At 52.7% G+C, this 23543-nt stretch overlaps 11 protein-coding genes across 11 annotated transcripts; 5 read left to right on the forward strand and 6 right to left on the reverse strand.

Annotated features, from left to right (window-relative positions):
- Positions 1 to 470: 470 nt before the first annotated feature.
- Positions 471 to 974, reverse strand: CPAR01_08051 (uncharacterized protein; the record flags this gene model as incomplete). Its single annotated transcript, XM_060492320.1, has 1 exon — positions 471 to 974. The coding sequence occupies one exon, from the start codon at positions 972 to 974 to the stop codon at positions 471 to 473; it is 504 nt and encodes a 167-aa protein (XP_060348690.1).
- Positions 975 to 1785: 811 nt separating this feature from the next.
- CPAR01_08052 (uncharacterized protein) lies at positions 1786 to 1997 on the reverse strand (the record flags this gene model as incomplete). The annotated part of the gene is made up of 2 exons (XM_060492321.1): positions 1786 to 1907; positions 1976 to 1997. The coding sequence occupies 2 exons, from the start codon at positions 1995 to 1997 to the stop codon at positions 1786 to 1788; spliced, it is 144 nt and encodes a 47-aa protein (XP_060348691.1).
- Positions 1998 to 3576: 1579 nt separating this feature from the next.
- On the forward strand, positions 3577 to 4304 carry CPAR01_08053 (uncharacterized protein; the record flags this gene model as incomplete). The annotated part of the gene is made up of 3 exons (XM_060492322.1): positions 3577 to 3640; positions 3725 to 3887; positions 4019 to 4304. 3 exons carry the CDS (start codon positions 3577 to 3579, stop codon positions 4302 to 4304), a joined length of 513 nt encoding a protein of 170 aa, XP_060348692.1.
- A 159-nt stretch (positions 4305 to 4463) lies between these two features.
- CPAR01_08054 (methyltransferase) lies at positions 4464 to 5940 on the forward strand (the record flags this gene model as incomplete). The annotated part of the gene is made up of 6 exons (XM_060492323.1): positions 4464 to 4602; positions 4805 to 4906; positions 4987 to 5004; positions 5065 to 5128; positions 5180 to 5231; positions 5488 to 5940. The coding sequence occupies 6 exons, from the start codon at positions 4464 to 4466 to the stop codon at positions 5938 to 5940; spliced, it is 828 nt and encodes a 275-aa protein (XP_060348693.1).
- Positions 5941 to 7493: 1553 nt separating this feature from the next.
- CPAR01_08055 (uncharacterized protein) lies at positions 7494 to 8214 on the reverse strand (the record flags this gene model as incomplete). The annotated part of the gene is made up of 2 exons (XM_060492324.1): positions 7494 to 7979; positions 8137 to 8214. 2 exons carry the CDS (start codon positions 8212 to 8214, stop codon positions 7494 to 7496), a joined length of 564 nt encoding a protein of 187 aa, XP_060348694.1.
- Positions 8215 to 9091: 877 nt separating this feature from the next.
- CPAR01_08056 (sugar porter family MFS transporter) lies at positions 9092 to 11064 on the forward strand (the record flags this gene model as incomplete). Its single annotated transcript, XM_060492325.1, has 4 exons — positions 9092 to 9307; positions 9382 to 10192; positions 10249 to 10640; positions 10876 to 11064. The coding sequence occupies 4 exons, from the start codon at positions 9092 to 9094 to the stop codon at positions 11062 to 11064; spliced, it is 1608 nt and encodes a 535-aa protein (XP_060348695.1).
- Positions 11065 to 11575: 511 nt separating this feature from the next.
- Positions 11576 to 13711, reverse strand: CPAR01_08057 (uncharacterized protein; the record flags this gene model as incomplete). Its single annotated transcript, XM_060492326.1, has 1 exon — positions 11576 to 13711. The coding sequence occupies one exon, from the start codon at positions 13709 to 13711 to the stop codon at positions 11576 to 11578; it is 2136 nt and encodes a 711-aa protein (XP_060348696.1).
- Positions 13712 to 15914: 2203 nt separating this feature from the next.
- On the forward strand, positions 15915 to 17426 carry CPAR01_08058 (uncharacterized protein; the record flags this gene model as incomplete). Its single annotated transcript, XM_060492327.1, has 1 exon — positions 15915 to 17426. One exon carries the CDS (start codon positions 15915 to 15917, stop codon positions 17424 to 17426), a length of 1512 nt encoding a protein of 503 aa, XP_060348697.1.
- A 265-nt stretch (positions 17427 to 17691) lies between these two features.
- Positions 17692 to 18531, reverse strand: CPAR01_08059 (uncharacterized protein; the record flags this gene model as incomplete). Its single annotated transcript, XM_060492328.1, has 1 exon — positions 17692 to 18531. One exon carries the CDS (start codon positions 18529 to 18531, stop codon positions 17692 to 17694), a length of 840 nt encoding a protein of 279 aa, XP_060348698.1.
- Positions 18532 to 19896: 1365 nt separating this feature from the next.
- CPAR01_08060 (uncharacterized protein) lies at positions 19897 to 20895 on the forward strand (the record flags this gene model as incomplete). The annotated part of the gene is made up of 1 exon (XM_060492329.1): positions 19897 to 20895. The coding sequence occupies one exon, from the start codon at positions 19897 to 19899 to the stop codon at positions 20893 to 20895; it is 999 nt and encodes a 332-aa protein (XP_060348699.1).
- Positions 20896 to 21834: 939 nt separating this feature from the next.
- Positions 21835 to 23205, reverse strand: CPAR01_08061 (uncharacterized protein; the record flags this gene model as incomplete). The annotated part of the gene is made up of 1 exon (XM_060492330.1): positions 21835 to 23205. The coding sequence occupies one exon, from the start codon at positions 23203 to 23205 to the stop codon at positions 21835 to 21837; it is 1371 nt and encodes a 456-aa protein (XP_060348700.1).
- Positions 23206 to 23543: the final 338 nt, after the last annotated feature.

Here is a 23543-nt window from a genome sequence, read left to right on the forward strand (position 1 = left end):
GATCCCATTTTGGTCGTGATGCTGATTCGACGACATTGGGGAGGCACTGCGGGAGGACATGTATCCGTGCAACATCCGTCACAGAATGCTGATCGCGGCTTGGCGGTCTGTATGACCCAGTGAAGTCACTTGCTCTTCCTTCGCAATGGCCTGTAAGCTGTATTCTGTAAGGTAGTCTGTAGCAAAACAGCTGTATGTGGCCAGACATCAAGATCGATCTCACAGCGAACGAAACGTGGTTCAAATGTTTTTCTAATCTCTTTTATATTATTAGAGTGTACTAAAACGTACCGATACATCCCCAATAATTAGAAATGGCCAGCACTTGATCGGATCATCCGAGTCGGCACACAGCCCCTATTCGTCTCGTGGATCTTTCATGATCATCGCGACTTTCTCCTTCTTCCCCAATTCTCCTCAAAGTCTCATGGGATATTACACCCACAGCCTCTATCGCTGATTAAAGGCAATTATGCGGTGGAAGCGTTGAAGTCGAGGGCGGTAGATGCGTTGCCAGCCTCGGCCTCGTCCTGGGCAATGTTGTTGTCGAGCTTCTTCTGCTCGGCGGCCATCTTATCGGCAACGTCCTCGCCCTGGGCCGCCTGAGCCTGCAGCTTGAGCATGGTGGCGGTAAGCTTGAGGACCTTGTTCTTGATCTTGCCGCGCTGGAGGGCGTCGGCCTCCTCGCCGGTGGCAGCCTCAATGGCGGGGTTGAAGGCCTCCTTCTCGGCGTCGTTGGCAATGGAGTTGACGCTGTTGAGGAAGTCCAGATCGGCCTTGGCGACGGTGCTGAGGTCGGTGGGGAGACCGGAGAGCTTGTCGAGAGCCTCCTGCTTGGCGGTACCGGCAGTGCCGCCGCTGATGGAGAGGTCATTGAAGGTCTGAGTGGAGAAGACGGTGGCCTGGCGAGCGCCGAGAGGAGCGGCGGTAGCGAAGGCAGCGAAGCCGATAGTGATGACGGAAGAGAACTTCATATTGAAAGTCGAAAGATTGTTCTTAAAGCAAGAAGTCGATGTTGTGGAAGACGAAAAGAGGGACACGGACCCGGATGGATTGAAATGAGTGATCAAGATGCGTTGAAAGAGATAGAAGACAGCACAGCTGTTTTAGAAGAGAAGAAAGAACAGGCAAGGTTGTAATGATTGTGAGCGTGATGAGAAGAGGAAAGAAGAAGCGGCACTAAGAGGAAGATCGAGCTGATCTTTATAGAATATTTCAGACGATCTGTCAGTCCGTTCACATTAGGATATGGGTGATATTGGATCAATGCATTGGCATGTTTGTGTCTCCATATTACGCCATCCTCTTCTCTCCCTTGTCGTCGTTCTCGTGATATGTGCTCTAGACATGGCCCCTGGGCTCGAGTGCCCAGCTGTCGTAGTTGCAAAGAACTTCAGACCAGGGCCCAAAGTAGGTTGCATGCGGAGGCCAACATGGAATGACATGGGGCGTTCGAGACGGGGCGGGTTGAGACGTCAACGTTACGAAGATTCTTGGTGATTTTCCGCAGTGATGGATATGATGGATTGTGGAAGCGATGGCGACTCCGCGTTGAAGGAGGTCTGAAGTTCGTGACGCATGGGTGCGATGAAGCTGCCAAGATGTTGCGGCTGCATCTCCTAGGCCTGATCGGGAAGCCACATTACGGCCAGATCTGGTGAGAGGCGACAGGGAAGCCCCTGAATGGACGCCTCTCGTTACAACTTTGAGCCTCGTGAGTCGTGAGGCTCTATGAGGATGTTGAGGGGGGCGGATTGGAATTGGTGAAGGAGGCGAGGATCAGTATCATCGACGCAAGTGGGCACAGGGTTGGGGGGCTTGAAAGATGGGTCTGGAGCGATGCAGCTGTTCGTCACCCCAACCAAGCCGGAGCTGTCTACCGAACTTCAAGACCATACGGTAAGCATCTGAACATGTGAGCCAGGGTCCTGGATCTTTCCATGTCGCCTCTTCATCGGACTCTGCGGTAGCTCACAAAGAATAGAGATTGTGCCCATGACGGCGGCAAAGCTCCGAGGAATTTGACCCCACCACCATCCCCAAGGAGAGTTTCACGACCCCCTGTATCTTACCGCCAAGCTTATTTTTCAGACGTTGGAGGCCAATTTTCGAACGGCAGCAGCTTTGGCCGTGCCCACTTCTGTCGCGGTCCTCCTTTGACAACTTACTCTCCCAACCGAGACAGACCGTTTGAAGGCGAACGTTGAGCATGAGGTTTGGGGGAAGTTGAATATGGGTCTTGACGCTCATCAACCAGGCTAAGATTCTGCTGGATGATCCCCTGGTGATCCCAAACACCGCGACCAAAAAAAGGGTCTTGGAGTTCGATTGGGTCCCTGGTGGACTCGTCTTCATCCGAGGCTCTACCCATCGGATCTCGAACTCATCCCATCTCTTCGCCCGTGTCGCAAAACTTCTTTTGACGTCGGGAATGATGGTATGTCAAGTGTCACTGGCATGACTCTCAGCTCACAAGTCAAGCGGCCTGTGGTCATTGCATGGAGTCTGATTCCATTGATTGGACGGAAACGAACTCTACCGAAGGTTTTCGGTCATACTCAATAGTTGAAGGACTAAGTTGCCTGCTTAACTGTTCTCACTTTGTATCTTAATGTTGGGCGCTGAGATCGTACGCACCAGCTCTTCGCGAGGGTTCGCTGCAGACTAACCTTTACAACAGATCCCCCAATGCCCGCTAAGAAAAACAAAGTAAATACGCTAGACACTGACCGTCGTCAGCGCTGCTGGGCCCATTGGGCCTGAAACCGCTTCATCGCCCCCAGTCTCCCAATGTCACCCACTCAAGTTTAAGCGCTGCGGGGATGGGTGACAGACGTATTTTTGGATCCATTTCCAGATTGGCATATGTGTCTCATCATTGTTTGATTCTGGAGAATTCCGGGCATGTTTGGATGTTGCGGTCAATTTGCAAGAGGCGAACGTCTGCCGTATTCGCTTCCATCGCAACCATGTCAATAACGGGCAGCTAACGGTCTAACCTTGGTCGCTGAGAGATGCTCGGTGTAATTATTTCAGGGGTGGAAAGCAGCATAACAAGACGAAGCGACCTAATCAACTCTCCTTTGACAGGTCGCCTGTGGACGGAAATTGTTCAGGACAATTAATCCATCAACAGAATCGTCTTGGTATTTTTGCGATGGGCAACCTCCGGCTGAGTACTCATTGTTAGACTCTCAATAGCCTTCCTTAGAGATGTGTAAGGCGCGAAGGCTCTTGTCATAGTTGCATATGGATCCGCATGGTGTCAACGTAAAGACCTCTAACTGAGGTAGACTGCATCAAGCCCGCAGACGGATGTCGTTATGGCTGAAGCCAATTTGGCGATTCAACTTTATTGTTTCTGACCGAGTCGTGAGCAACTATCGACGACGGAGATGGAGGGTCGTGAATCGGCAGGTACCGACTGTGTCTTGGCGATGCTGGGCGCGCTCCTTCTGGCAGCCTGGTTTCTCCCATTGGATGACTCGGATCATCTTGGCCAAGGTCTGGAATACACGACAGGCATATCGGGAGCACCCGTTCAGCATGCGATTCTGTGCAGAATCATACTGACTAATGCAGCCAAGCCACGGCAGACTGAAGGGGCAGGACTCGCTTGAAAACAAGGTCTTTGGCGTTGGTATTATGCGTTGACCTGCCAACAGTCACATATAAGCTGAGAAATATGATTGCGAGATAGACTCGCTCAATTATCGATAAGTAGCTTACTTCGTAAAACAGAGCGTTACGGTAATGATGCTGTGGGCACGCGGACTTTCTCGCCGGAGAAGGCTGAGAGCCGGACGCGATGGAATGGCCCCAACACCGGGCCGGGGCCGGAGTAGGGTTTACCAAGGCGGCCCCCAAGATAATTCAGAAAACGCAGTGTGAGGGATGTAGAACGAGGCGACTTGAATGAGATAAAAAAAAAAGAAAAATGACCAAGTCGAAATCTTCAACGGAGAGAGACGGGCGCAGATTTCTAGAAGGAGAAATAGCAATGTCTAAAACTTATCAGAACTTCGAAAAGAGAGACACCATGTATCTCCATCCTTCTGAAGCATGAATTGCTAGATGACGGTAAGTTTCTCTCGGCTCCTCCAAAGGGGCAAAACACTACGCTCACGCATTCGCCCGGGCGGATCTCCAGGGACTCTTCAGTGAGAAGAGCTACCAATGCGGGCCATTCCAGCAATAAGACATTTGCCCTCGAACTAGATCCAGGCGTACCAACCATGGAGCGGTATATCTCCAAGCCTGGAGCTACTGCAACGCCCGCTCCTCAAGCCACCATTTGGGCCTAGTTACGCCACTTCTTGCCGGAGAACCGAGATCTCACGCTTTCCCCGCTTGGTTGTCAGTAGGCGTACGATGACGGCAAAGACCGCATAATTAGTCTAGTCTAGGACTCTCAGTCGACGACAACTGCATGCAAACCCAAGTAACACGACAGTACCACTCCAATGAGCGCCAGTCCAGAACAGGCGCTACAAGACGGGCATCCGGCGCAATCTCCAGAGCAAGCACCAGATATTATTGAAGCTGGTGGCGATGCGAGCGACGATGAGTTCCAGCCTAGCGAGTGGGACGCTTCCTCATCGGGTTCGACTTCCATCACCTCGTCGGTCTTAGAAACATTCATATGAAAATGGCCGACGGTAAGTTTTGAATGCGTACCCATGGAACTTGGGTTCAATAGATGATTTGATCAAAGGCTTATCAGCTTGGACAAACAAAGCTATCACTCATTTCGGGATGGAAAATATCCAATTCCAAACGATGATATTGAAAAAAAACCGCGAAGAAACGAAGCATGCGATGGTCATGGAGCTCACTGATGGCAAGCTGTTCCATGCTCCTATAGGCGACTCGCCCAGCAAGATTATTGATCTCGGCACGGACACCAGTAAGTTTTATCTCAGACCTTGGGCGGACTTGAAGGCGGCATCCGTAGATATCGCACAGAAATTCTGAACGACTTTACAGGCATATGGGCAATGGAAGGTAGATAACACTCATCCTGAAGACAATGATCAATAAAGCATGAAGATTGACAATCACCAGTTGGGGGTCACTACCCTTCCGCCGAGGTTACTGGCGTAGACTTATCGCCGATTCAGCCAGGCTGGTACGCCCACTGAGTCCTCTTATGGCCATAATATCCTGATTTAGCGTACAGGGTGCCTTCCAACGTTCGCTTCTTCGTCGATGATGTTGAAGATGACTGGCTGGTAAGTGCTCTAATGCCTGGCGAAATGAGATCTCTAAACTGGAGGGTGTTGTCGCTGACAATGAGCGATATTCCTTAGCCTGTAAATGATTTCGATCTCATATATATGCGAAACTTCGCATCTCTTGTGCATGATCTCCCAAAACTCTTGGAGTGAGTCTTCGAGTAAGTTCCAAGTTGTGCTTCCACCCTCGATAATGGGGTATCAAATCCAGTGCAACATCGTGCTCATGAAACATACTTTCTGAAATCTCAAGGCTGGAGCTTACGTCGAAACCCAAGACTTCGGCGCCAATGTGAAGAGCGATGACGGAACCATGCCCGAAAACTGGCCCTTGTTGGAATTCTGGTCCAAAATCCGCGACGCCATGCACAAAATGAAGATTGACATCCAAGTCGCTCCGCGCATCGGTGCGGTTATGAAAGACGCCGGCTTCGTCAACGTTCAAGTGAGATCATACAAAGTGCCGGTTGGAAGATGGCCTCTCGACAAGATCAAGCGTCTGGTTGGACATTACATGCGCACTGTGACGGAGGATTTTCTGGGCGCCGCTGCGAGCAAACCTTTGGCGGCTCTGGGAATGGAACGGACGGAGATCGAGGTATTCCTCGCGTCAGTTCGGAATGCGATCAAGGATCTGAATGTGCATGCGTCTGGCACGTATTATTCTCGGGTTGGACAGAAGCCCGTGGAGTCGGGTTCTAAGTGAACAGGAAGCTCGCTTCTACACTGAGGGTTATCTTGAATCTAGATTCGCATGGAGAATGGGGCAACACTGGTTCCCTAGCATTGGAAGAACATGGAATTACAAATACCCACACCGTCGATCGAATTCATCATCCGTGTTCACAGCAATCCTAAAAGGTTCTAGACCACCTACGAGGCGCCTCGGCCACATCGGTCAGTGAGCTATCGACAGGTCTCATGCAACCAAAAAAGCTGCCCACGTACATGAACATCAAAATGAAAGGGACGAGACTCGAACTCGCGCGGGTTGCCCCACCAGGAAACAGATGTTAAGCTGACCTTAACCTGGCGCCATAACCAACTCGGCCACCCTTCCGTAATGCAGATCCTCGGAGACCCGAGAACCTGGAAGTGGATGCTCGGTTTCCGGCACCGCAATTGTTAAGATTGCAGGTAGAAGAGTGCACGTGCTAGTGTGGACATGATCACGAGCCGAACTCGCTTCACAGGTTCACGATGTTTTGAGTTGTGGGCTGTGGGTTGTGGATATATCGACGCTAAGAACCCTGGCAGTGATAATTTCTTGCGGGCCCAAGGAACTCAAAGATACTTACGTTAGCGCGAAGACTGGAGAACAACAAAATTGGCCAGACGGTCCCAGACCCGGGGAACCGATGTCTTTTCGGTATCGTGGAGGCAGCCGAAATATCAACAAAATCTTTTTCATCGGGTCAACCCCATATCTGGAATATGTCTAACCTAGGTAGCGTGTATCCCCACGATCCAACCCCACCAGTCACAGCATCGTTTAGTTTACGCGACGTCCAAACCTAAAGTTGATGTGAGCTAACGTACGGATACATTGGCTCTTTGGAATACCCCGGTGAAAGACTGACAACGTGGTCTCTGCACGAAGTATGCCGTCCTGCAGGACAATTGGTGCACCGTGACCAGCAATGCGGATCTCGGCATCTCACATGACACCTCACGGAGAAAAATATGCCAATCAAGAGGGCATGTAATATCTGTCTGACATATGCTGTCGTGAACTAGAAGAGGGGTAGAGCGCTGTTACACAGATTGCAGGAAAAACCTCGTCACGGGACTATCCAGGTGTATGTGAATAGCCATCTTCTTTTTCGGGCAAATGCAAGATCAAACATACGCGTAACAACTGCACGTGATTTCACTGTGCTTCAAAGCCTTGAACTCCATCATGATCGGCTGGGATCCCGCATCGAAAGCTGGTAGTTCCCCACATTGCTCACCCTAATACTCTTGTCAGAATCAATGTCTTCAGACATCGTTCTCGAGCCCGTACACAGTACATCTTTCCCAACCTAGATCTAATAGTGGCGGCTATTTCGACACAAGTGCAAGAGATTCCAATCGTTTTGATGATCAGCGCGAACCAAAGTGTTGGGTCGAGCCATCCTCGACTCATTTTCTAGGAGCCGTCCAGCCAAATTATCGCGGCTGTCTGTGAACGGGCGCGTCCTGCAACCGAGCCAATTCCAGACCTTTGTAGAGTTCCCAACAAGAAGTTTATCAACATGAAGCTGAAATCACCGTGGTTTAGCGCGACCATGGCATGACATTCATCGACGCCGTGATCATCCCCGGTGCCACGTTGTTGGTATCGCCCGAAAGGGCACGATTGTCCGTAAGGCGATGTCCGCAAACGCGTTCCAGCCTCTCTACTTGGATTTCCATTGGCCCCTTGACGGTTGGAAAATTGGTAATATCACCAAGTTGGGTGACACCTTGGCCATCATTGGCTCGGTTGACACCTAGATGAAGTAACCCTTGCCGATTTCCCGGGAACCTCGAGCGCGCAAGGCGCCTCAGCTCGAAGTCCGGGCGGCTTCTAAATGTCAGGCTGGTTCGTCCGCCTCGTGTCTTTTGAAAAAACCTGATTAAGCTATTGGGTCTTTGTCTTTGCCCCGGACCCGTGGAGACGGATCTCGCAGCTGGGTGGAACGGGTGTGCATTTTGACTGCATTGGACGCTAATTTCGCGGAGAACTAGCGCTTGGTTGCTGACATGGACCATGGTTTGAGACCACGTTGACACATTCAGCTGTAGAAGCGAAGGGAAGTCACTGGGGAATATTGAAGAGAGAGAACTGGGTCTGCGGTTCGTTGTCCATTTGCATCTGCAGCGGCTACAAAACAGCTTGAATGCTCGGTGGGAAGCGGCCCAGTGTTGACCGAGATACCGAAGAGGGGGGCGGCTGAACCCGTATTTCGCGACGCGATGCGGCGGCGTTCCTACAGGCGGCTACGCCTTTCCCCATCTCGGCGGTCCAACGGGTGTGCTACGACGCGCCCTAATGAGAGCCGATGATGGAGGGTGGAAGACGTCGAGAAACTACTTAGTTTAACAACTCGCCGTTTCAGTAAGTGGCCGCCGCGGTCACATGGGAGAGCTAAGGAGCCGCGTCCATCCAAGCAGCCAAGCAAGTTAAGCAACGCGGCGTACTGGGGAAGTCAGGAAACTAACCCCAAGAGCGAAAAGAGCCCCGAGTTTGTGACAAGGCCCCCGTTGGTGAAAGGGCCGATGGGATAAGTTTGCCGGACCCTGACTAGTGTCCCTAACTGGTCCAACTGCGCCGTTTCTCCAAAAACCTTGAGCAACCTCCCACCCCCATTGGAGCGCGTCGGCGCATAGGAGAATATCTGACCGGGCTCGGTTCATCATCAGCCGATATTCGATCCCCCCAGAGTGTCACCCGCCCTTCTTCCCCATTCCCCAGGCTCATGTGGGAACGGGTCTATGGACCAATGCGGGGGGCGGGGTTGAGGACGTTTGGGGAACCCCAATATGCCCAGATTGCGCTTGTGAGGATTCCTTGTGGGATTCAGATCCCCGTCCACCTTTTTTCATACGTTCGCGTTGGTTCAAGTTGCGCTAGCGTAATGACACCCGACTGGGGTTAACTCTTAAGACAATGTTCCATTGGACATGTAAGAAAACGAGAACTGGGGAGTAAGACAAGACCTTTATTAAACAGCCTGCCCAGTACCACCCTCTCTCTCTTGGCTTTCGTCTCTTCTCTGTTCTTGCTTGCTCGCGTTCCCCCGTCCCCCTCCTCCTCCTCCTCACCAAGCAACCCGGCCAAACAACCTCCAACTCCAAATTCTCGGTGAGGTTTCCAAAGAGAGTCTGCAAACATGAGCACCACACTCGACTCCAAGTCCGACCCGGCAAAGGTCGAGGCCTACGGTGACATTGACCATGTCGCCGACCTCGACGAGAAGGCGTTGCCCTCCTCCTACAAGGCCGATGCCATCGAGGCTGAGCAGGCCGAGCACAACATGGGAGTCTTGGAGGCCGTCAAGGCCTACCCCATGGCCTCCCTCTGGGCTTTCATCATGTCTACCACAATTGTAAGTCGCTCTAACTACCTTGGCATATTCCACGCATACGAGGCGACTGGCAACTAATCACATTGGTTTCCCAGATTATGGAGTCCTACTGCGTCTTCCTGATGGGTGCTTTCGTCGCCATGGACGAGTTCAAGGACGCATATGGTGTCGACACGGACGAGGGCAAGGCGATCGAGGCGTCATGGCAATCCGCCCTTCAGATGGGTGGTCCTCTTGGCGCCATCATCGGTGTCTGCATCGCCGGTCCCATCACCAGTCGCATCGGATACCGCTGGGCTACCATCTCTGGCCTCATGCTCCTCAACGCCTTCATCTTCGTCTTCTACTTCGCCAACTCGCTCGCCGTCATGTTCGTCAGCCAACTTCTCGAGGGTATTCCCTGGGGTATCTTCATCGCCAACGCGCCCGCATACTGCTCTGAGATCGTGCCCATGCGCCTGAGAGCTCCCGCCACACAGATGCTTCAGATGTTCTGGGCTATTGGTGCCATCATCGTCGGTGGTGTCTGCTATGTCTACGAGAGCAAGAGAGACCCCAGCGCGTACAGAGTCCCGATTGCCCTCCAGTGGATGTTCCCCACGCCCCTTGCCATCCTTCTGTTCCTCGCTCCCGAGTCTCCTTGGTGGTTGGTTCGTAAGGGACGTCTCGAGGAGGCTGCTGTCTCGGTCCGTCGTCTTGGTCGTTCATCTGCCGTTGCCAACATTGAGGAGTCCGTCGCCATGATGCGTCGTACCATTGAGCTTGAGAAGGACGTCAAGGATCCCAGCTACATTGAGCTTTTCAAGGGCACCGATAGATACCGCACCCTTATTGTCTGTGGTGTCTACGCCGCCCAGAACCTTACTGGTAATCTCATCGCCAACCAGGCTGTTTACTTCTTCAGACGTAAGTTTCCATAACCTCTCTCCTTCTCAAGTTCAATGAGGCTAACGCACAAGCAGAGGCCGGTATTGGCTCCCAGCTTGCCTTCGCCCTCGGTCTCATCACCTCCGCTCTCCAGACCGTCTTCGTCATGCTTTCCTGGATTCTCACAACCTATCTCGGCCGCCGCACCATCTACGTCTGGGGTTCGCTCATCAACGTTATTTTCCTCATTGCCCTCGGTATTGCTGGCTCCGTCGGCAAGTCCACGGCCGCCTCCTTGGCGATGGCCTCTTTGGGTCTCATTGTCTCCGTCGGTTTCACTCTTGGCCCCGCCCCCGCCTCGTGGGTCATCATCGCCGAGACATCCTCCATTCGCCTTCGTCCTTTGACCACTGGAATCGGCCGTGCCGCTTACTACGTCGTCAACATTCCCTGCATCTTCCTCGCCACCTACATGCTTAACCCCACCGTAAGTTCTCTCCCCCCCCCCCCCCCCCCCCCTTCCCCTTCCTCCTTTGACCCCCGGAACCGGCCCGGCCCCTTTCTACGTCGTCAACCATCCCCGCCTCTTCCCCCCCCCCCACCTGCTTAACCCCCCCCTAAGTTCTCCCCCCCCCCCCCCCCTCTCTCTCTTTCTCTCATACACACACATACACACACACACGTTTCGTAAGGAGAATGACATTTACTCACACACGCAACAGGGTGTCAACTTGGGCGGCAAGTGCGGTTACGTCTGGGGCGCCACTGGTTTCGTCTGCTTCGTCCTCGCTTTCTTCTTCGTCCCTGAGATGAAGGGCCGTTCCTTCCGCGAGATCGACATCATGTTCAAGCGCAAGATCCCCGCCCGCCAGTGGAAGAAGACCGTCATCGACATCAACGATGACGAGTAGATGCGCACTCATTACAGCTTTCAATACTGGGATCAGGTTCTACTAAGCCTGAAGTCCTTTTGCTGAGTGAGAAGTAATGCGGTCAACGCGGGATGGCTCTAATAAGATTGTGCCGTGACGAAGAGGGTACAAAAAGGGGAAGAGGTGAATGGGAAATGATTTGAAGAGTATTTGAGACTCCGGCCAGATATCTGAATATTATCAGCAGCTTGGCCCTATATCTACTTGTGCCTGATCTACATGAACTGTCAGGTGTGTCCGTGATTCATCGCGCTTAATGCTAAATGTGTATATTGCCAGTACGATCAACCGAAAGCGAACCTGCAATGCGCCAGCTGAGTCAATGGCAGTAGGCCGCAAGGACAGCAAGGTTGTAGGCAAGATCTAGAGTCAGGTCGCAACTCAGTGTACCACTAGCAACGTGGTGACTGATAGCCCCTTTCTCTCGGATAAATAGAAGGTCATTTCACACATGTATGCTGGAAGCGACTCTCGATATTATTGATGTATCCTAACCAGCTTTAACTGGACCCACGCGCACCCGTCCACTCCTCTCTGAACGACTAACACAGACGAGGTTATTTGAGCCTCTTACCTCATTCTCGACATGACCGTCGCTCGCTTCCGTCGCCCCCTCTAGAATCCACGCCGTCTCATCAGACACAATCTGCGCCACGCTCTGCCAATAGTTCCCTTGACTAGAGTACTGACTCTGTACCATGAAAATAAGTACCACGGCAAGACCACACGCCATGTTCAGAGCCATGACGCCAAAGATGATGAGCAGACCCCGAAGGCTTCTTGGCGTCATCACGCGCACCGAAGAAGTCAAGATGGCGTTGCCCTGGACGTCGAACTGCGGAAGGTCTTCGTTGATGATAGAGCCTGAGAGAGCCGTTAGAGTCGACTGCATCGCTACGCCGGGACGACTGGTGACGTTAAGGATGTCGGCGAAGATGGCCTGGTACTCAACGTGCGGCTTGATGGGAGAGTTCCCGCTGCCTTGGGGATCCATGAAGAGGGAAAAATTGAATGTTCGCGGCGAGTTGTATAAGTCGTTGATGAGCTTGTTGGTTAGGTATTGCGTTGCGTTTAGGTGGTGGGGGTTTTGCACCGAGTCCACCGAAAAGATCCCGCGACTGTTGGTGCTTTTGCTGTGGGCTCCAACACCCATGAGTTTCTGAATTCTCTTTGTGTTCCAAGCCTTCGTCTCTGGAGTCCAAGTTACTTGCGACTCTTTCAGGTCCTTCTTGCTGGAAAGCTTGACTTCCGCAAAGTTGAAGGCTAACTGCTGGAAGGAGAGCGACATGTCCAGCCGCAACACGCCCGTCTCGATTCTTTCCCCTCCTTGAAGCCTTCCCCCAATGAGACGATTGTATGTGAGCCATTCATCATCAGTAGAAGTAACATTTGTCAGACCGAATGTCCCCGCCAGGACACGATTGCCTGGTCCTTTCCACAGATCATGGGTACCGTTATTTCTGAAAAATAGAAAGACCTGGGAGTACGCGGTGATGGGGTCTTCTGAGATGGTGTGGTTCTGAGCGCTCGGCCGCGCGGCTGTGCCATTGGGAATGCACAAGCTGTTCGTGAAGCCCTGCCGTGCTTGCGTTTCAGTGTATTGAAACTGAGATAGCGAGCAGTTGAAACCTGACGGAAAACAATCCCCGTTTTCACAGTTTTCTGGTGGTGATAGTCCCGCCTCGCGGAACATGGTCTCGTATGATAAAGTGCCCGCGACCTTTAGGTAGAAAGGGACAGTATCTGAACCTGGTGCTGGAACAGTCACCGAGAGGAAGGCGGACACCGATGGACGGAGACATACAAAGCGCGACTCGAAGCCGTAAGCACCGCCGGTGTATTGACGCAGCGTCGACATTTGCGATGATGAGAGGGGCAAAAAGGTTCTTCTTACAATCCCGGTATCGCTGAACCTCGACTGATTATCTGTATATGTGTTTGCCTCTGATGGCAACTCGCCGAATGGCACATATGCTGTCGGACGACTGATCCAGTTGTTCATCTGTCGATTCAGGGAGATGACATCGTGGCTCATATGCACATCGAATGTCTTTGCTTTGGCAGCGCCGACAAGATTATCCAACCCCAGATCAGATACCAGAAGAGTCGACGAGAACTGAACAACAAACGTCGTGAGCAATAGTAGGATTGCTAACCCGGTCTGCAAGTATGCTTTTCGTGCAGACGTCATGAGCAACCAAGTCAATTGGAAAGGCCCGTCGTTTGTACACCGGATGATAGACATCTCAGCAACTCGAAAGAGAGCGACACCGTGCTTCTCTAGAACCACGCCCGCAAGCAGACTTGTGTAGATGGACGCCTGTGCTGTGACTGCGATACGCAGTAGAACTGTTGACAGGGTGATGGCCTGAGTAATGTGTTGGTTCAGCATGATCCACCGCCACAGGGTCGCGGCTGTCTTGCCGTCTTGCGATCCTTCGCCGGTCCATAGGAAGAGGAGGAAACCGAGGAGTGCGAGGACCAAGGCTGTGCCGCCGCCTACTGTTGCGAGACCTAGAGAACCGAGACCTTGTTGAAGACGCTGAGAGTGGCTTGGCGAGTGCTTGCTTTCTGAACTGTTGTGCTCCGGCTTGAGCTTGGGTTTCGAGGACTTGAAGCGTGTCATACCTGATACGAAGCAACGTCCAGGGCTTGCTTCAACGGAAAATAAGAGGACTGTCAACGAATTACATGGGTGAGGTAGCAAAAGCTCACGAAGGCACCTCTCAAATGCTCAAAGAGCAGAATACGATGCGCATCAAGTTGGCTTTAAGCTTATCCTCAGGACCGACTTGATCCCCAGAACACCTGGTCATTCCGCTCGCCAATCCCCAGGGGTAGCAGGAAACATGCATATTTCTAAACATCATCCCCCACGTCTAACACTGCATCGGCTGCAATTATACGAGCGATTGACCAATCTGCCTTGCCGGACTAGACAAGCTGTCACACATCGGCTCCGAGCAGTCGGTATCGACGTCAGTGCATTTAGGTTGGACGTCAGCGCATCACCCACAACTCTTTCACTCACCCGAGTCAAGATTGTGATGCATGAATACCAGGCGGGAGCTATGTGCCATCCCGTGGGGATTTTGGTTGTTGGATGACCTCTGTGCGAGGTGGGTGCAGGGATGCTCCGGCAAGTCATGTCGCAGAGACCGAAAGAAGCTCGACATGCCTGCTCCGATCGCACACGCTAGGTCTTGAGTTGTGCCGCGCACGATAAGGCAACAATTGAATGTCGATGGGGGCACCAACAAGCAGACGGGGCAAGGAGGTGCAGCCTATCAGATGCTTAGGCAGGCCTCTCGAGTGATTGAAGCTACTGGTGGAAATGAAAGGCAGAGTTACCTCGGTGAAATAAACAATAAAGTATGCGATAATACCGTCAAGCTTTGCAGCCGCGCGTCCAGTATCGCTGGAGAACGGACGAGTTCGCTACCATCCATCTTTTTAGACGGGAATTGAACCATAATGACGTTAAAGTACAAAATACTGCTTCACACACATTTAGAGGATCATGACTAGCATCACGCTCACTAGGAATCAAGCAAAGAAGCATAAAGGGCAAAAGGCAAAGAAAACGCAAAAGAATGAGGTCGTACCCGGGTTCGAACCGGGGTTACCAGAAATTTTGATGCAATCAAAATCTGGAGTGATAACCGCTACACTATACAACCTTATCCAGAATGGGTTGTTCTGTGATTGGTTGAGTGATTTCTAGATCTATACAGGCAACGGACATGTGTGTGGAGTTGCCATCTGGCAAGCGTCCCTTGACCTGAAAGTCAATGACGCGCGTGTAAAAAACTATTAGTTGTCCTCATCGTGTTCAACGTCCGACTCCATACATAAGGCTGTTCCTGTAGTGTTTAATGTGCGTGTCTAGTTGTCCAAGTTCATATCATTGAGTTGCCTTGGCACTCACCTTCATCCAAATGGCCAAATTTCCAAGACGTGCTTCGCCATCAGATCAGATAGATGGAACACGCTTATGGAGAGGATCCGGCGAATCGCGGTGTTGTGTATGGTGCGAAATTTCATTTCTTTCATCCCCAGGAACTTACAATTCCATCCTGCAATATGTCCCAGGGGATAGTCTGTCTTGGCAACGCGATGCTCCGTGGCAGTGCGCCGATATTTGAGCCGCCTGGGACTTACTCTTGGCACCCAGTCCCGAGTGCGGCGTATTCAACAAACTTGGCCGAAAGGGCGCTATACAGCAGAGAACGTGTTCGACCTTCGCCTCATTCCTGCATGCGGCAATAGCGAGGCAACAATTTGACAGGAATTTCTGTTCATGTTGATCACGAGTCCCTCATAGCGACCAGAATTTCTTGATGCTGCTCAGTTCCTCCCGAAAGTCAATGACTCGAGCGCCTAACAACGCCCTCTCCACAAGCCCAGTGACGCGGGTCATCCCTGATTCCAAGCCGAACTCTATCTGCAGAAAAGCTGGGAAACAATCTAAGAAGGTTTCTGCAACTTTATTGCAGTTGGTATGATGGGTCACTCTGCGGGCGAGCGTTTTGCTGCTAAACCCCCTTACCAATACCACCGCAGCAGTTCATCCGGTGTCCGGTGCTGCCGAGCTCGACGCGAGCGGATGCCTCCGTTACAACTTGCGGTAGAACTGCCCGGCGGCGTGGTGCATCTAGACGATGCCAAGAAATCATGATTGAACGTTGGGAATTAGGGGGAAACGGAGTAGAGATGAGATATAAAGCAAAGCCCCAAATGCGTGGTTTTCGGGAAGCGATGTCCCCTAGAAGCCTCCAAGCTCTGCCAGTCTAACTTCAGTCTCTCCTTTTCTGCTGCATTCATTCACCATGGTCCGTCTTTTCAGCCTCGCCGCTTTCGCGACGGCATCACTCGCTTCGTGCACACAGGCCCAGGGTCTAGAGACCTGCCTCGAAACTGCCGGCCTCCTCACATCGTTCCCCGAGACTAACGCCTCGTTCCCGACCGATATCCTCCCGTGGCAGCGCCGCATTGCCCCCACTCCGGCCGGTGTCGCCTGGCCGCGCACCACCGATGAGGTCGCCGCCGCTCTCGCCTGTGCCCGGGAGGCAAAGGTTCTGGTCGCGGCCCGTGATGGCGGCCACTGCTACGGCTCCTACAGTCTGCCCAACGCAGGGCTCACCATCAACATGACTCACTTCCAGGAGACCAAGTATGATGAAGCTACCGGTCTGCTTACCTACGGCGGCGGCTCCCTTGTGAGCCCCGTCGTCAGCCAGCTCTGGAAGGAGCACGGCGCCCGTTTCCCTCACGTCCGCGCCAACATGGTCGGCCTCATCGGCTCTTCCATTGGAGGCGGCTTCGGCTCCCTGTCCCGCATGCTCGGAACCCCCATGGACTACCTCGAGGGCGCCACTTACATGCTCTATAACGGCACCATTGTTGAGACCTCCCGCACCAAGAACCCCGAGCTTTTCTGGGCCCTGCAAGGAGCCGGCAGCTCCTATGGTATCATCCTGAGCCTCACCACCAAGACCTGGAAGCCCACGTACCAGCAGGCCATCAACTACACCATCACGCTTACCGACAGCTCCCTCTCCGCCGGCGTCGACTCTCTCCTCGCCATCCAGGAGCACTACCTCTCCGGCCAGTGGCCCGACGAGCTCACCATGCGTTGGTCCTTGACCGCCCCTCCCTACACCGGCTCCGGCTTCTACTGGGGCAACCCCGAGGACTTTGACAAGCTCCTCGAGCCCCTCATGGCCAAGCTTCCTAACGGCACCCAGCTCACTCGCACCGTCCAGGACTTCTGGGCCGTCGAGAATGTCGCTACCCCCTCCATCGACATTCCCGTCGACACCTTCCCCCCTCGCAACTTCTACCTCCAGGCCCTCGTCCTTCGTGAGGACCAGCCCTTCACAAAGGCCTCTGCCACTGCCCTCTACAACTTCACCACCGTGGCCTTCAACCGCACCGACCTTACAAAGTTTGGCTTCATCGACCTCTGGGGCGGCAAGCCTACTAAGGCCCTCAAGGACGACGACACCTCCTTTGCCCACGCCAACAGCTTGTGGCTCATCCGCTGGGAGGGCCGTCTTGCCACCGGCTTGACCGAGTTCCCCGCCGACGGCCTGAGCTACATGCAGAACGGCTTCCAGCCCTTTAAGGACCAGCTCGCCGCCGAGGGCGTGCCCCTTCGTGGCTTCGTCAACTACCGCGATACGGCTCTGACCGTTGATCAGTGGAGCGAGCGCCTGTACGGCAAGAACTATGCCAAGTTGCAGGAGATCAAGGCCGTGTACGACCCCGAGGGCATGTTCACTGCCCACCCGCAGAGTATTCCTCTGCCTGGCCAGCAGCCCCCTGCCGCCATCAACTAGACGAGATATTTGATCACTTGGAAGATGTGAAAGAGGCCTCTGGAGGCCAATTGAAAAGCCTGTACATATCGACTGGAGCAGGACTGTTTCGAGTCCTCTCCAAATACACATATACTTGGAGCGGGGTATACAACCATTGATTCGTAGAAGAGAGGAACTCGCATAGCAAACTTGGTTGATTGAAACATCCAGTTCGAAGGTGCTCAGCCTCAGCCGCGTTATTTGTGCCCCGATATGCCTCAAGTTTTCTCCAACGGCAAAGCTCTCAAGCAGCCAGTTTCCCTCCGTCCAAGATCCTTCTCGCAGATTCCTTCACCGCGTTCATCGCCACAAGGTACAAACTCGGTCCCACACTGATCCTAGCTACCCCAATCTCACCCAGCTCCTTCGTTGACAACGAGTCCACCCGATCCCCGAGCTTAACAGCAACCCGCCCTCCGAGCTCCTTCACGAGCACACGAACCTCCGACGTCCGCAGCCCGCGTCCCGAACCGCCCCAGAAAAACACAGTCGTCGCTCCGGCCTCCAGGTACGCCCGGCCCCGCTTCACGGCTTCCACCAGTACGCTCTCGTCGTCAGCCGCGCAATACGGCTCGAGGCGGAACACATCGCACCGGGCATTGAGGACAAAGTCAGGACACCCCGCCTCGCGAGCCGCCTCCAAGGCGCTCTTGAGGCGAGCGACTTGCATCTCTACGCCGTAGAGAGACCCTTCGATGCCCTTCTCGAATCCGGCTGACGGAATGCTATCCTCAATGTTGGCACCGCTAGCGCCCAACGTGACTACTTCTGTTACGACCTCGTCGATCAGATCTCCGTATCCGTCTTGGAGGTCAACGGAGAGTGGCAGGCCGGCGGCTTTGGCGGCGGGCGCGAGTTGGCCTATCGCGGCCATGTTTTGCTCTAGCTCGAGGTCCTCATCTTTGACGCCCACTGTTGCTGCGATGGCCCATGATGCGGTTGCAATGGCTTTCACGGGCTTTGAGTCGGCGGTGTTAAGCGAGATGATCGCGTTGAGGGAGGCTAGGTCCCAGACGTTGGCGAAGATGACTGGCGATGCGGGGACGTGCAGCTGCTTCAGCTCTTGGGCGAGCCGGTTGCTCATGTTGGGCAGTATGATGTCTTGTTTGGTGATCAGCTTCATGTATGGACAATGAGAGCTGGATTCTCTATACTTAAGTCTGTGAAGTTTCGATGTGACGTTCAACCTGAACTTAAGGATGACTCCTAGAGGGATTCACTCGACAGGCCCCAATGCGCTAATGACGAACGAAGGGCGTCGTCCCGACTCACATACGCCCACTCCCGATGCAAGCCGCATGCCTGGATCCGATGTCGCAGCCAAGTCTTGCTTTAGGAGCCTCAATGGCATTCCCAGTACCGGCTCTTCTTCACATTCTACGGTCTCAATGCCTTCTTTCTCTAATTGATACCTTATCACGATATTTGCTTGGGGTAGAGCGTTGAGACACAGACAGGGGTTGCGGGTTGGCGAGCAAGCGCTCGATTTCGATTCAGCACCAGCCCAGGCTGGCAGCCCGAACGCCACGAGCTTCCAACAATTGTTCAGAACCAATACCGATTTCCACATGACATCATCTGTCCACATCGATGAACGTACACTTACGACAGTATGACTGGCCCATTGCAAAGTCGCTACCTATTTCGAGGACTTGATGAGTACCTACTTGGGAGAGCTAGGTATTAACGCAGAAAGCCTTGAGTTTGCGGTGGACCAACTTGCGGGACAGTCAGTGCTCGTTTGCGGGTACTAGGAGCAAGGAAATAGGGAGGACTGATGGTCGTGGAGAACCAAACACAAGCTACAACTACAGTCACAGCTATAGCTTCTCCGTGGAACTCACCAAGCTATAAGATTAAGTAACTTTTAGCACATCTGGGACTCTCACTACTTCAATGTCATCGGATCTGATCATTAATGTTACCGATTGGTAATATTTCCGCGGATTTATCTATCCATGGGCCTAGTGCTTGGCTTATGCACTGGTGCTTGTTCCAACATGCACCCAAGATCCCAGCTGAATCCTTACTCCAACGTCAGCTTCCTAAGCGATTGCGCTATTCTTCTAGCCGACAACTTCTGCGGGCTAGACATGAACGATCACCAATCGCTTGTGCATGCTACTGCACCTCTTGGCTTCGTTATGGGGAGATCTTTATGGGCCACGTCGGACATAGACACCATGTAAAGCGGTTTTCCGCCTGCACGATCTCAGTAAGACGACAACTCCGGAGCTAATGAGAACCCTGTGTAAGATGCAGGAAGTTGGTAAGCCAGCGCATCCATTTAATTAGCCTGAGAAAGAATCTGCAAGGTTGATCATCATATTTAACTGCATGAATCCCGTATCAATCACCATACCAAGACCTCGTTCACTCTTTCACATTGAGACTTCGTGGTACGGAGTACATCGTCTTTAAAGAGATACCCGTCAAAACCACAGCAAATATGCGGGGCTTAATTGCGTCGTCAATAATTTACATTGCTCTAGCCGTAGGCCAGAGCCTGCCCTCACGTACTGCCTACCAATTCCCAGAAAAGCCCAACTGGATCGAAAACATCGCCGTCCGCAAGAATGGCAACCTCCTCCTACCTCTTCTTACCTCTTCCGAGCTTTACCAAGTCGCCAAACCGTGGGAGAAGTCACCATCAGCAGAGCTTGTCCACCGGTTCTCAGACCTAAATGGCCTTCTCGGCATCACTGAGACCTGCCCCGACACATTCGTGGTAGTTGGCGGTAACTTCTCAGGCATCGGTGTCAGCGTTCCCGGTACTTTTTCAGCGTGGGAGGTCAGCATCGCAGACAAGAAGACGACGGTGAACAAGATTGTCAACGTGCCAGAGGCGGCGTTCTTGAATGGCGTGGTCTCTCTGCCGTGGGATAGCAACATTGTTCTCGTTGCCGAGTCTGCGCTGGGCAAAGTGTACAGACTCGATGTCAAAGCCAAGAAATACGAGACCATCCTAGGCGGTCAAGATCTCGAGCCTGCAGCCGGAGCGGTGCCGGCCATTGGAGTCAACGGTGTGCGAATCCGCGGAGACTATCTGTACTGGAGCCACAGCTCCTTTAGAAAGGTCTTCCGGGTCAAGCTCGATCGCTCGGGTAGAGTTGCGGCGAAGGCCACTATCGACCAGATTGCCGATGTGAGCACCATCGCTGCGTTTCTCGATGACTTTGCTTTCGATAAGAAGGGCGGTATCTGGGCAGTGACCAACATTGATGATAAGCTTGTTTACATCACCCCCGAGGGCAAGGGCACCGTCGTGGCCGGCTCAGAGACGGAACTGACTGTCGCTGGAGGAACCGCCACTGCATTCGGACGGAACGTCAAGGACAAGGGGATCTTGTATGTTGTTACTGGAGGGTCTCTTGCAGCGCCGGTCAATGGGTCGATCACAGAGCCTGGAAAGGTAGTAGCTTTTGATACACATAGCTATGGTCTGTAGAGACCGAATCGACATGCCATGAGTCTGTCTGAGTTCCGGATCTGGACGGGTTAGACGTAGGCAAGGGGTTCATGGACGGACAAAACTGTTAGAAGTATTTTATGCAGGAATTCAACAGAGTCATGGGACACGCAGATACAGAACTTCATATTCATCTTTGAGGCAAAGCACATGTCCTTTAATCAACTTCAAGTGGCTCAAGATGAGGAACGTTGGAAGGTAATATGACATACTCCAGGTACATTAGATATATTTCACGAAATCGATAGGTCATCCTGTTGATTGATGATGTCCATCACTATGACGCTCCCTTCGACTTCAGTGAAGGTTGGCTGTAATTCTTTCCCGCGTGGCATCTAGATTTAGTAGCCTGAGTCTTACAATTGACCAAAGCTGCAGTGTGTGCGGCAACATCAGATGCGGGAGTCAGGATGTACTCAACCTTATATCCTGGTTTCGATATAGGTGATCGAAATCGGATGCGTCGAGTGTGATATCCGCCTGGTGCTGACACTAAGATTGACTACATGCGAGATCCCGCAATCCGAAAGCGAAATCTCTGATCTGCATGCCGGTAATTCCGCTAGCCCTGTCCATGTCACACGATCCCCCACGTTCACCTGCTGGCTCGTGGCGATTATTGCATCCCTTCAGCACGTGCTCCACCGGACTCGAGATCATTCAGTGATTGTGGCAGTCTTGAGATGATTTTACTATATAGACATCACCATTTTGCAATTGAGGCGCAAATGAATAACACATTCTTCTCTCCAGGTAATTGCACACGACGGCATGTTTAGGGATGAAAGACGAATGCACTTGACATCAGAACTAACACGCGATTTGATGTTGCTATAATCGAACCTCATTGCATTCGAAGATGATACTCTATGATTACACGGGTATTGTGTACAAATTCAAAAGCTAAGCCTCGAAAAGCTAGTGCTCTCTGCACCACGCAGGCTCCTGGAACTTGAAGAGAGGTCCGAGGTAGGCCTCGGGCATCACAAGACCACCGTTCATCCAGTCACAAAGAGTGCCCCACGATTTGTCGTTGTCACAATTGGTGAACTGCTTGTTAGCCGTCCTGGACTTGGTGACGGTGTCTTGATCAACGTAATCCCACTCGCAAAATCCGTGCGACGCCAGGCAAGTCACTTTCGTTTTTCCGTCAAAGCTCGGATCTTTGCCCTGGCAATCCTCCACCTTGAAAATCTCACTGAGGTTCGCCCAGTTCTTGTCATGGATCTTGTTGAGCACATCGACATAGTCGTTCTTCCAGTCCTTCGGGTTGTGCAGCGCGTACGAGTCGCCCGTATCCGGGTCGATCCAGAATTGATAGCAATTACCCGCGGGACCAAGACCAGGGCATGAGACGGCGCCGTTGGTGTCGGGTGCGTAGTCGAGGGCATTGACGCCGGTCGAGCGAGTGGAAACAATGCCGTTGGCCTTGAGAGATAGAGAAAGGATATAGAGTTGCAGATCGTGGTAGAGCTCGGTGGATTGGAGATTCAAGCTGGTCACAGCACGCTGGCTGAAGCCACCAGGCTCCGTTGCGGCCAGGAACAGGGTGCTGTTGCCCTGGAGCTCCTTCAAGGCGCCTTCGAGGCTACCTTGGTAGTCAATGATAAGCTGAGCAAGGCTGCTCCCGATCTCACCGAGAGTGATGAATCGCGAGTTGGAAGAGCCTGCCACTGAGGACATGAAGAAAGAGCTCATTCCTGTGACAACAGCCATGCCCGTGGCGACTCCAGCCAGGAGGGGATTGGCAAAGGCACCAACAGCGGCCATCCAGAATCCGCCAGAGATCGAAGTCCACAATAGGTTGCTTGGAACTTCAGGGTCGGTAGATGGGGATACGGTGGCAACGATGTCCCCGATCGTATCCGCAGCGAGGGTGTGGCCATTCCAAAGAGCCTCCGAGAACTGATTGAAAAACTGAGAAATGGCGTAGATGTTCCAAAGAGTGTAGAATTGTTGGGGCGAAGAGTAGGCGGCGTCGACACCGGCAGTTTCAAAGGCTGCACACGTATCGCGAGTGAGGGTATCGCAAGTTCGACCACCGTAGCCGTTGAAAGCCAAGAAACACTGGGCGAATCCCAGGTTGTCGCAGTCGGCCTTGGTGCCGTTCTCAGCCAGCCATTTGGTGATGTAGTCTGACACGTTCAACTGAGCCCAGCACTCGGGCTTAAGTCCTGTTTCCGATCCCGGAGAGCAGTCAAAAGCGCGGGCTGCGATGGCGGTTTCCGGAGGGGAGCCAAGCACAACGGTGCTCAGAAGCCCGAAGGAAAAGAACAGACGAGCCGCCATTGTCGATAGCAACAGCTCGAAAATGGACAAGAATAAATGAGTGTATAGCTGAATCAAGCTTAATGTCTTGAATCACCAAAGCATCGTCTTTACGGCCGGGAACTCCTTGGACTATGTACTCGATCGCATTGTGCAATCGAGAAACCGAATCGCATTAGGTAAGTCTATTACAATATCTACGGAGAGATCGGACTTTGTTAGTGTTGACTCGAGGCCATCATCAAAGATGCTGTAGATCACCTTACTCAGCGTGTAGTTGAAGACTGATCGGCACTCTCAGCGCGTTTTTTATATGAAGGAGCAGAATTAACTTTGTTTAAAGTGCCTTGACCACCCAC

Source organism: Colletotrichum paranaense (assembly GCF_030867605.1).
Source record: "Colletotrichum paranaense strain IMI 384185 chromosome Unknown Scaffold_6.1, whole genome shotgun sequence".
NCBI classification, from domain to species: Eukaryota; Fungi; Ascomycota; class Sordariomycetes; order Glomerellales; family Glomerellaceae; genus Colletotrichum; species Colletotrichum paranaense.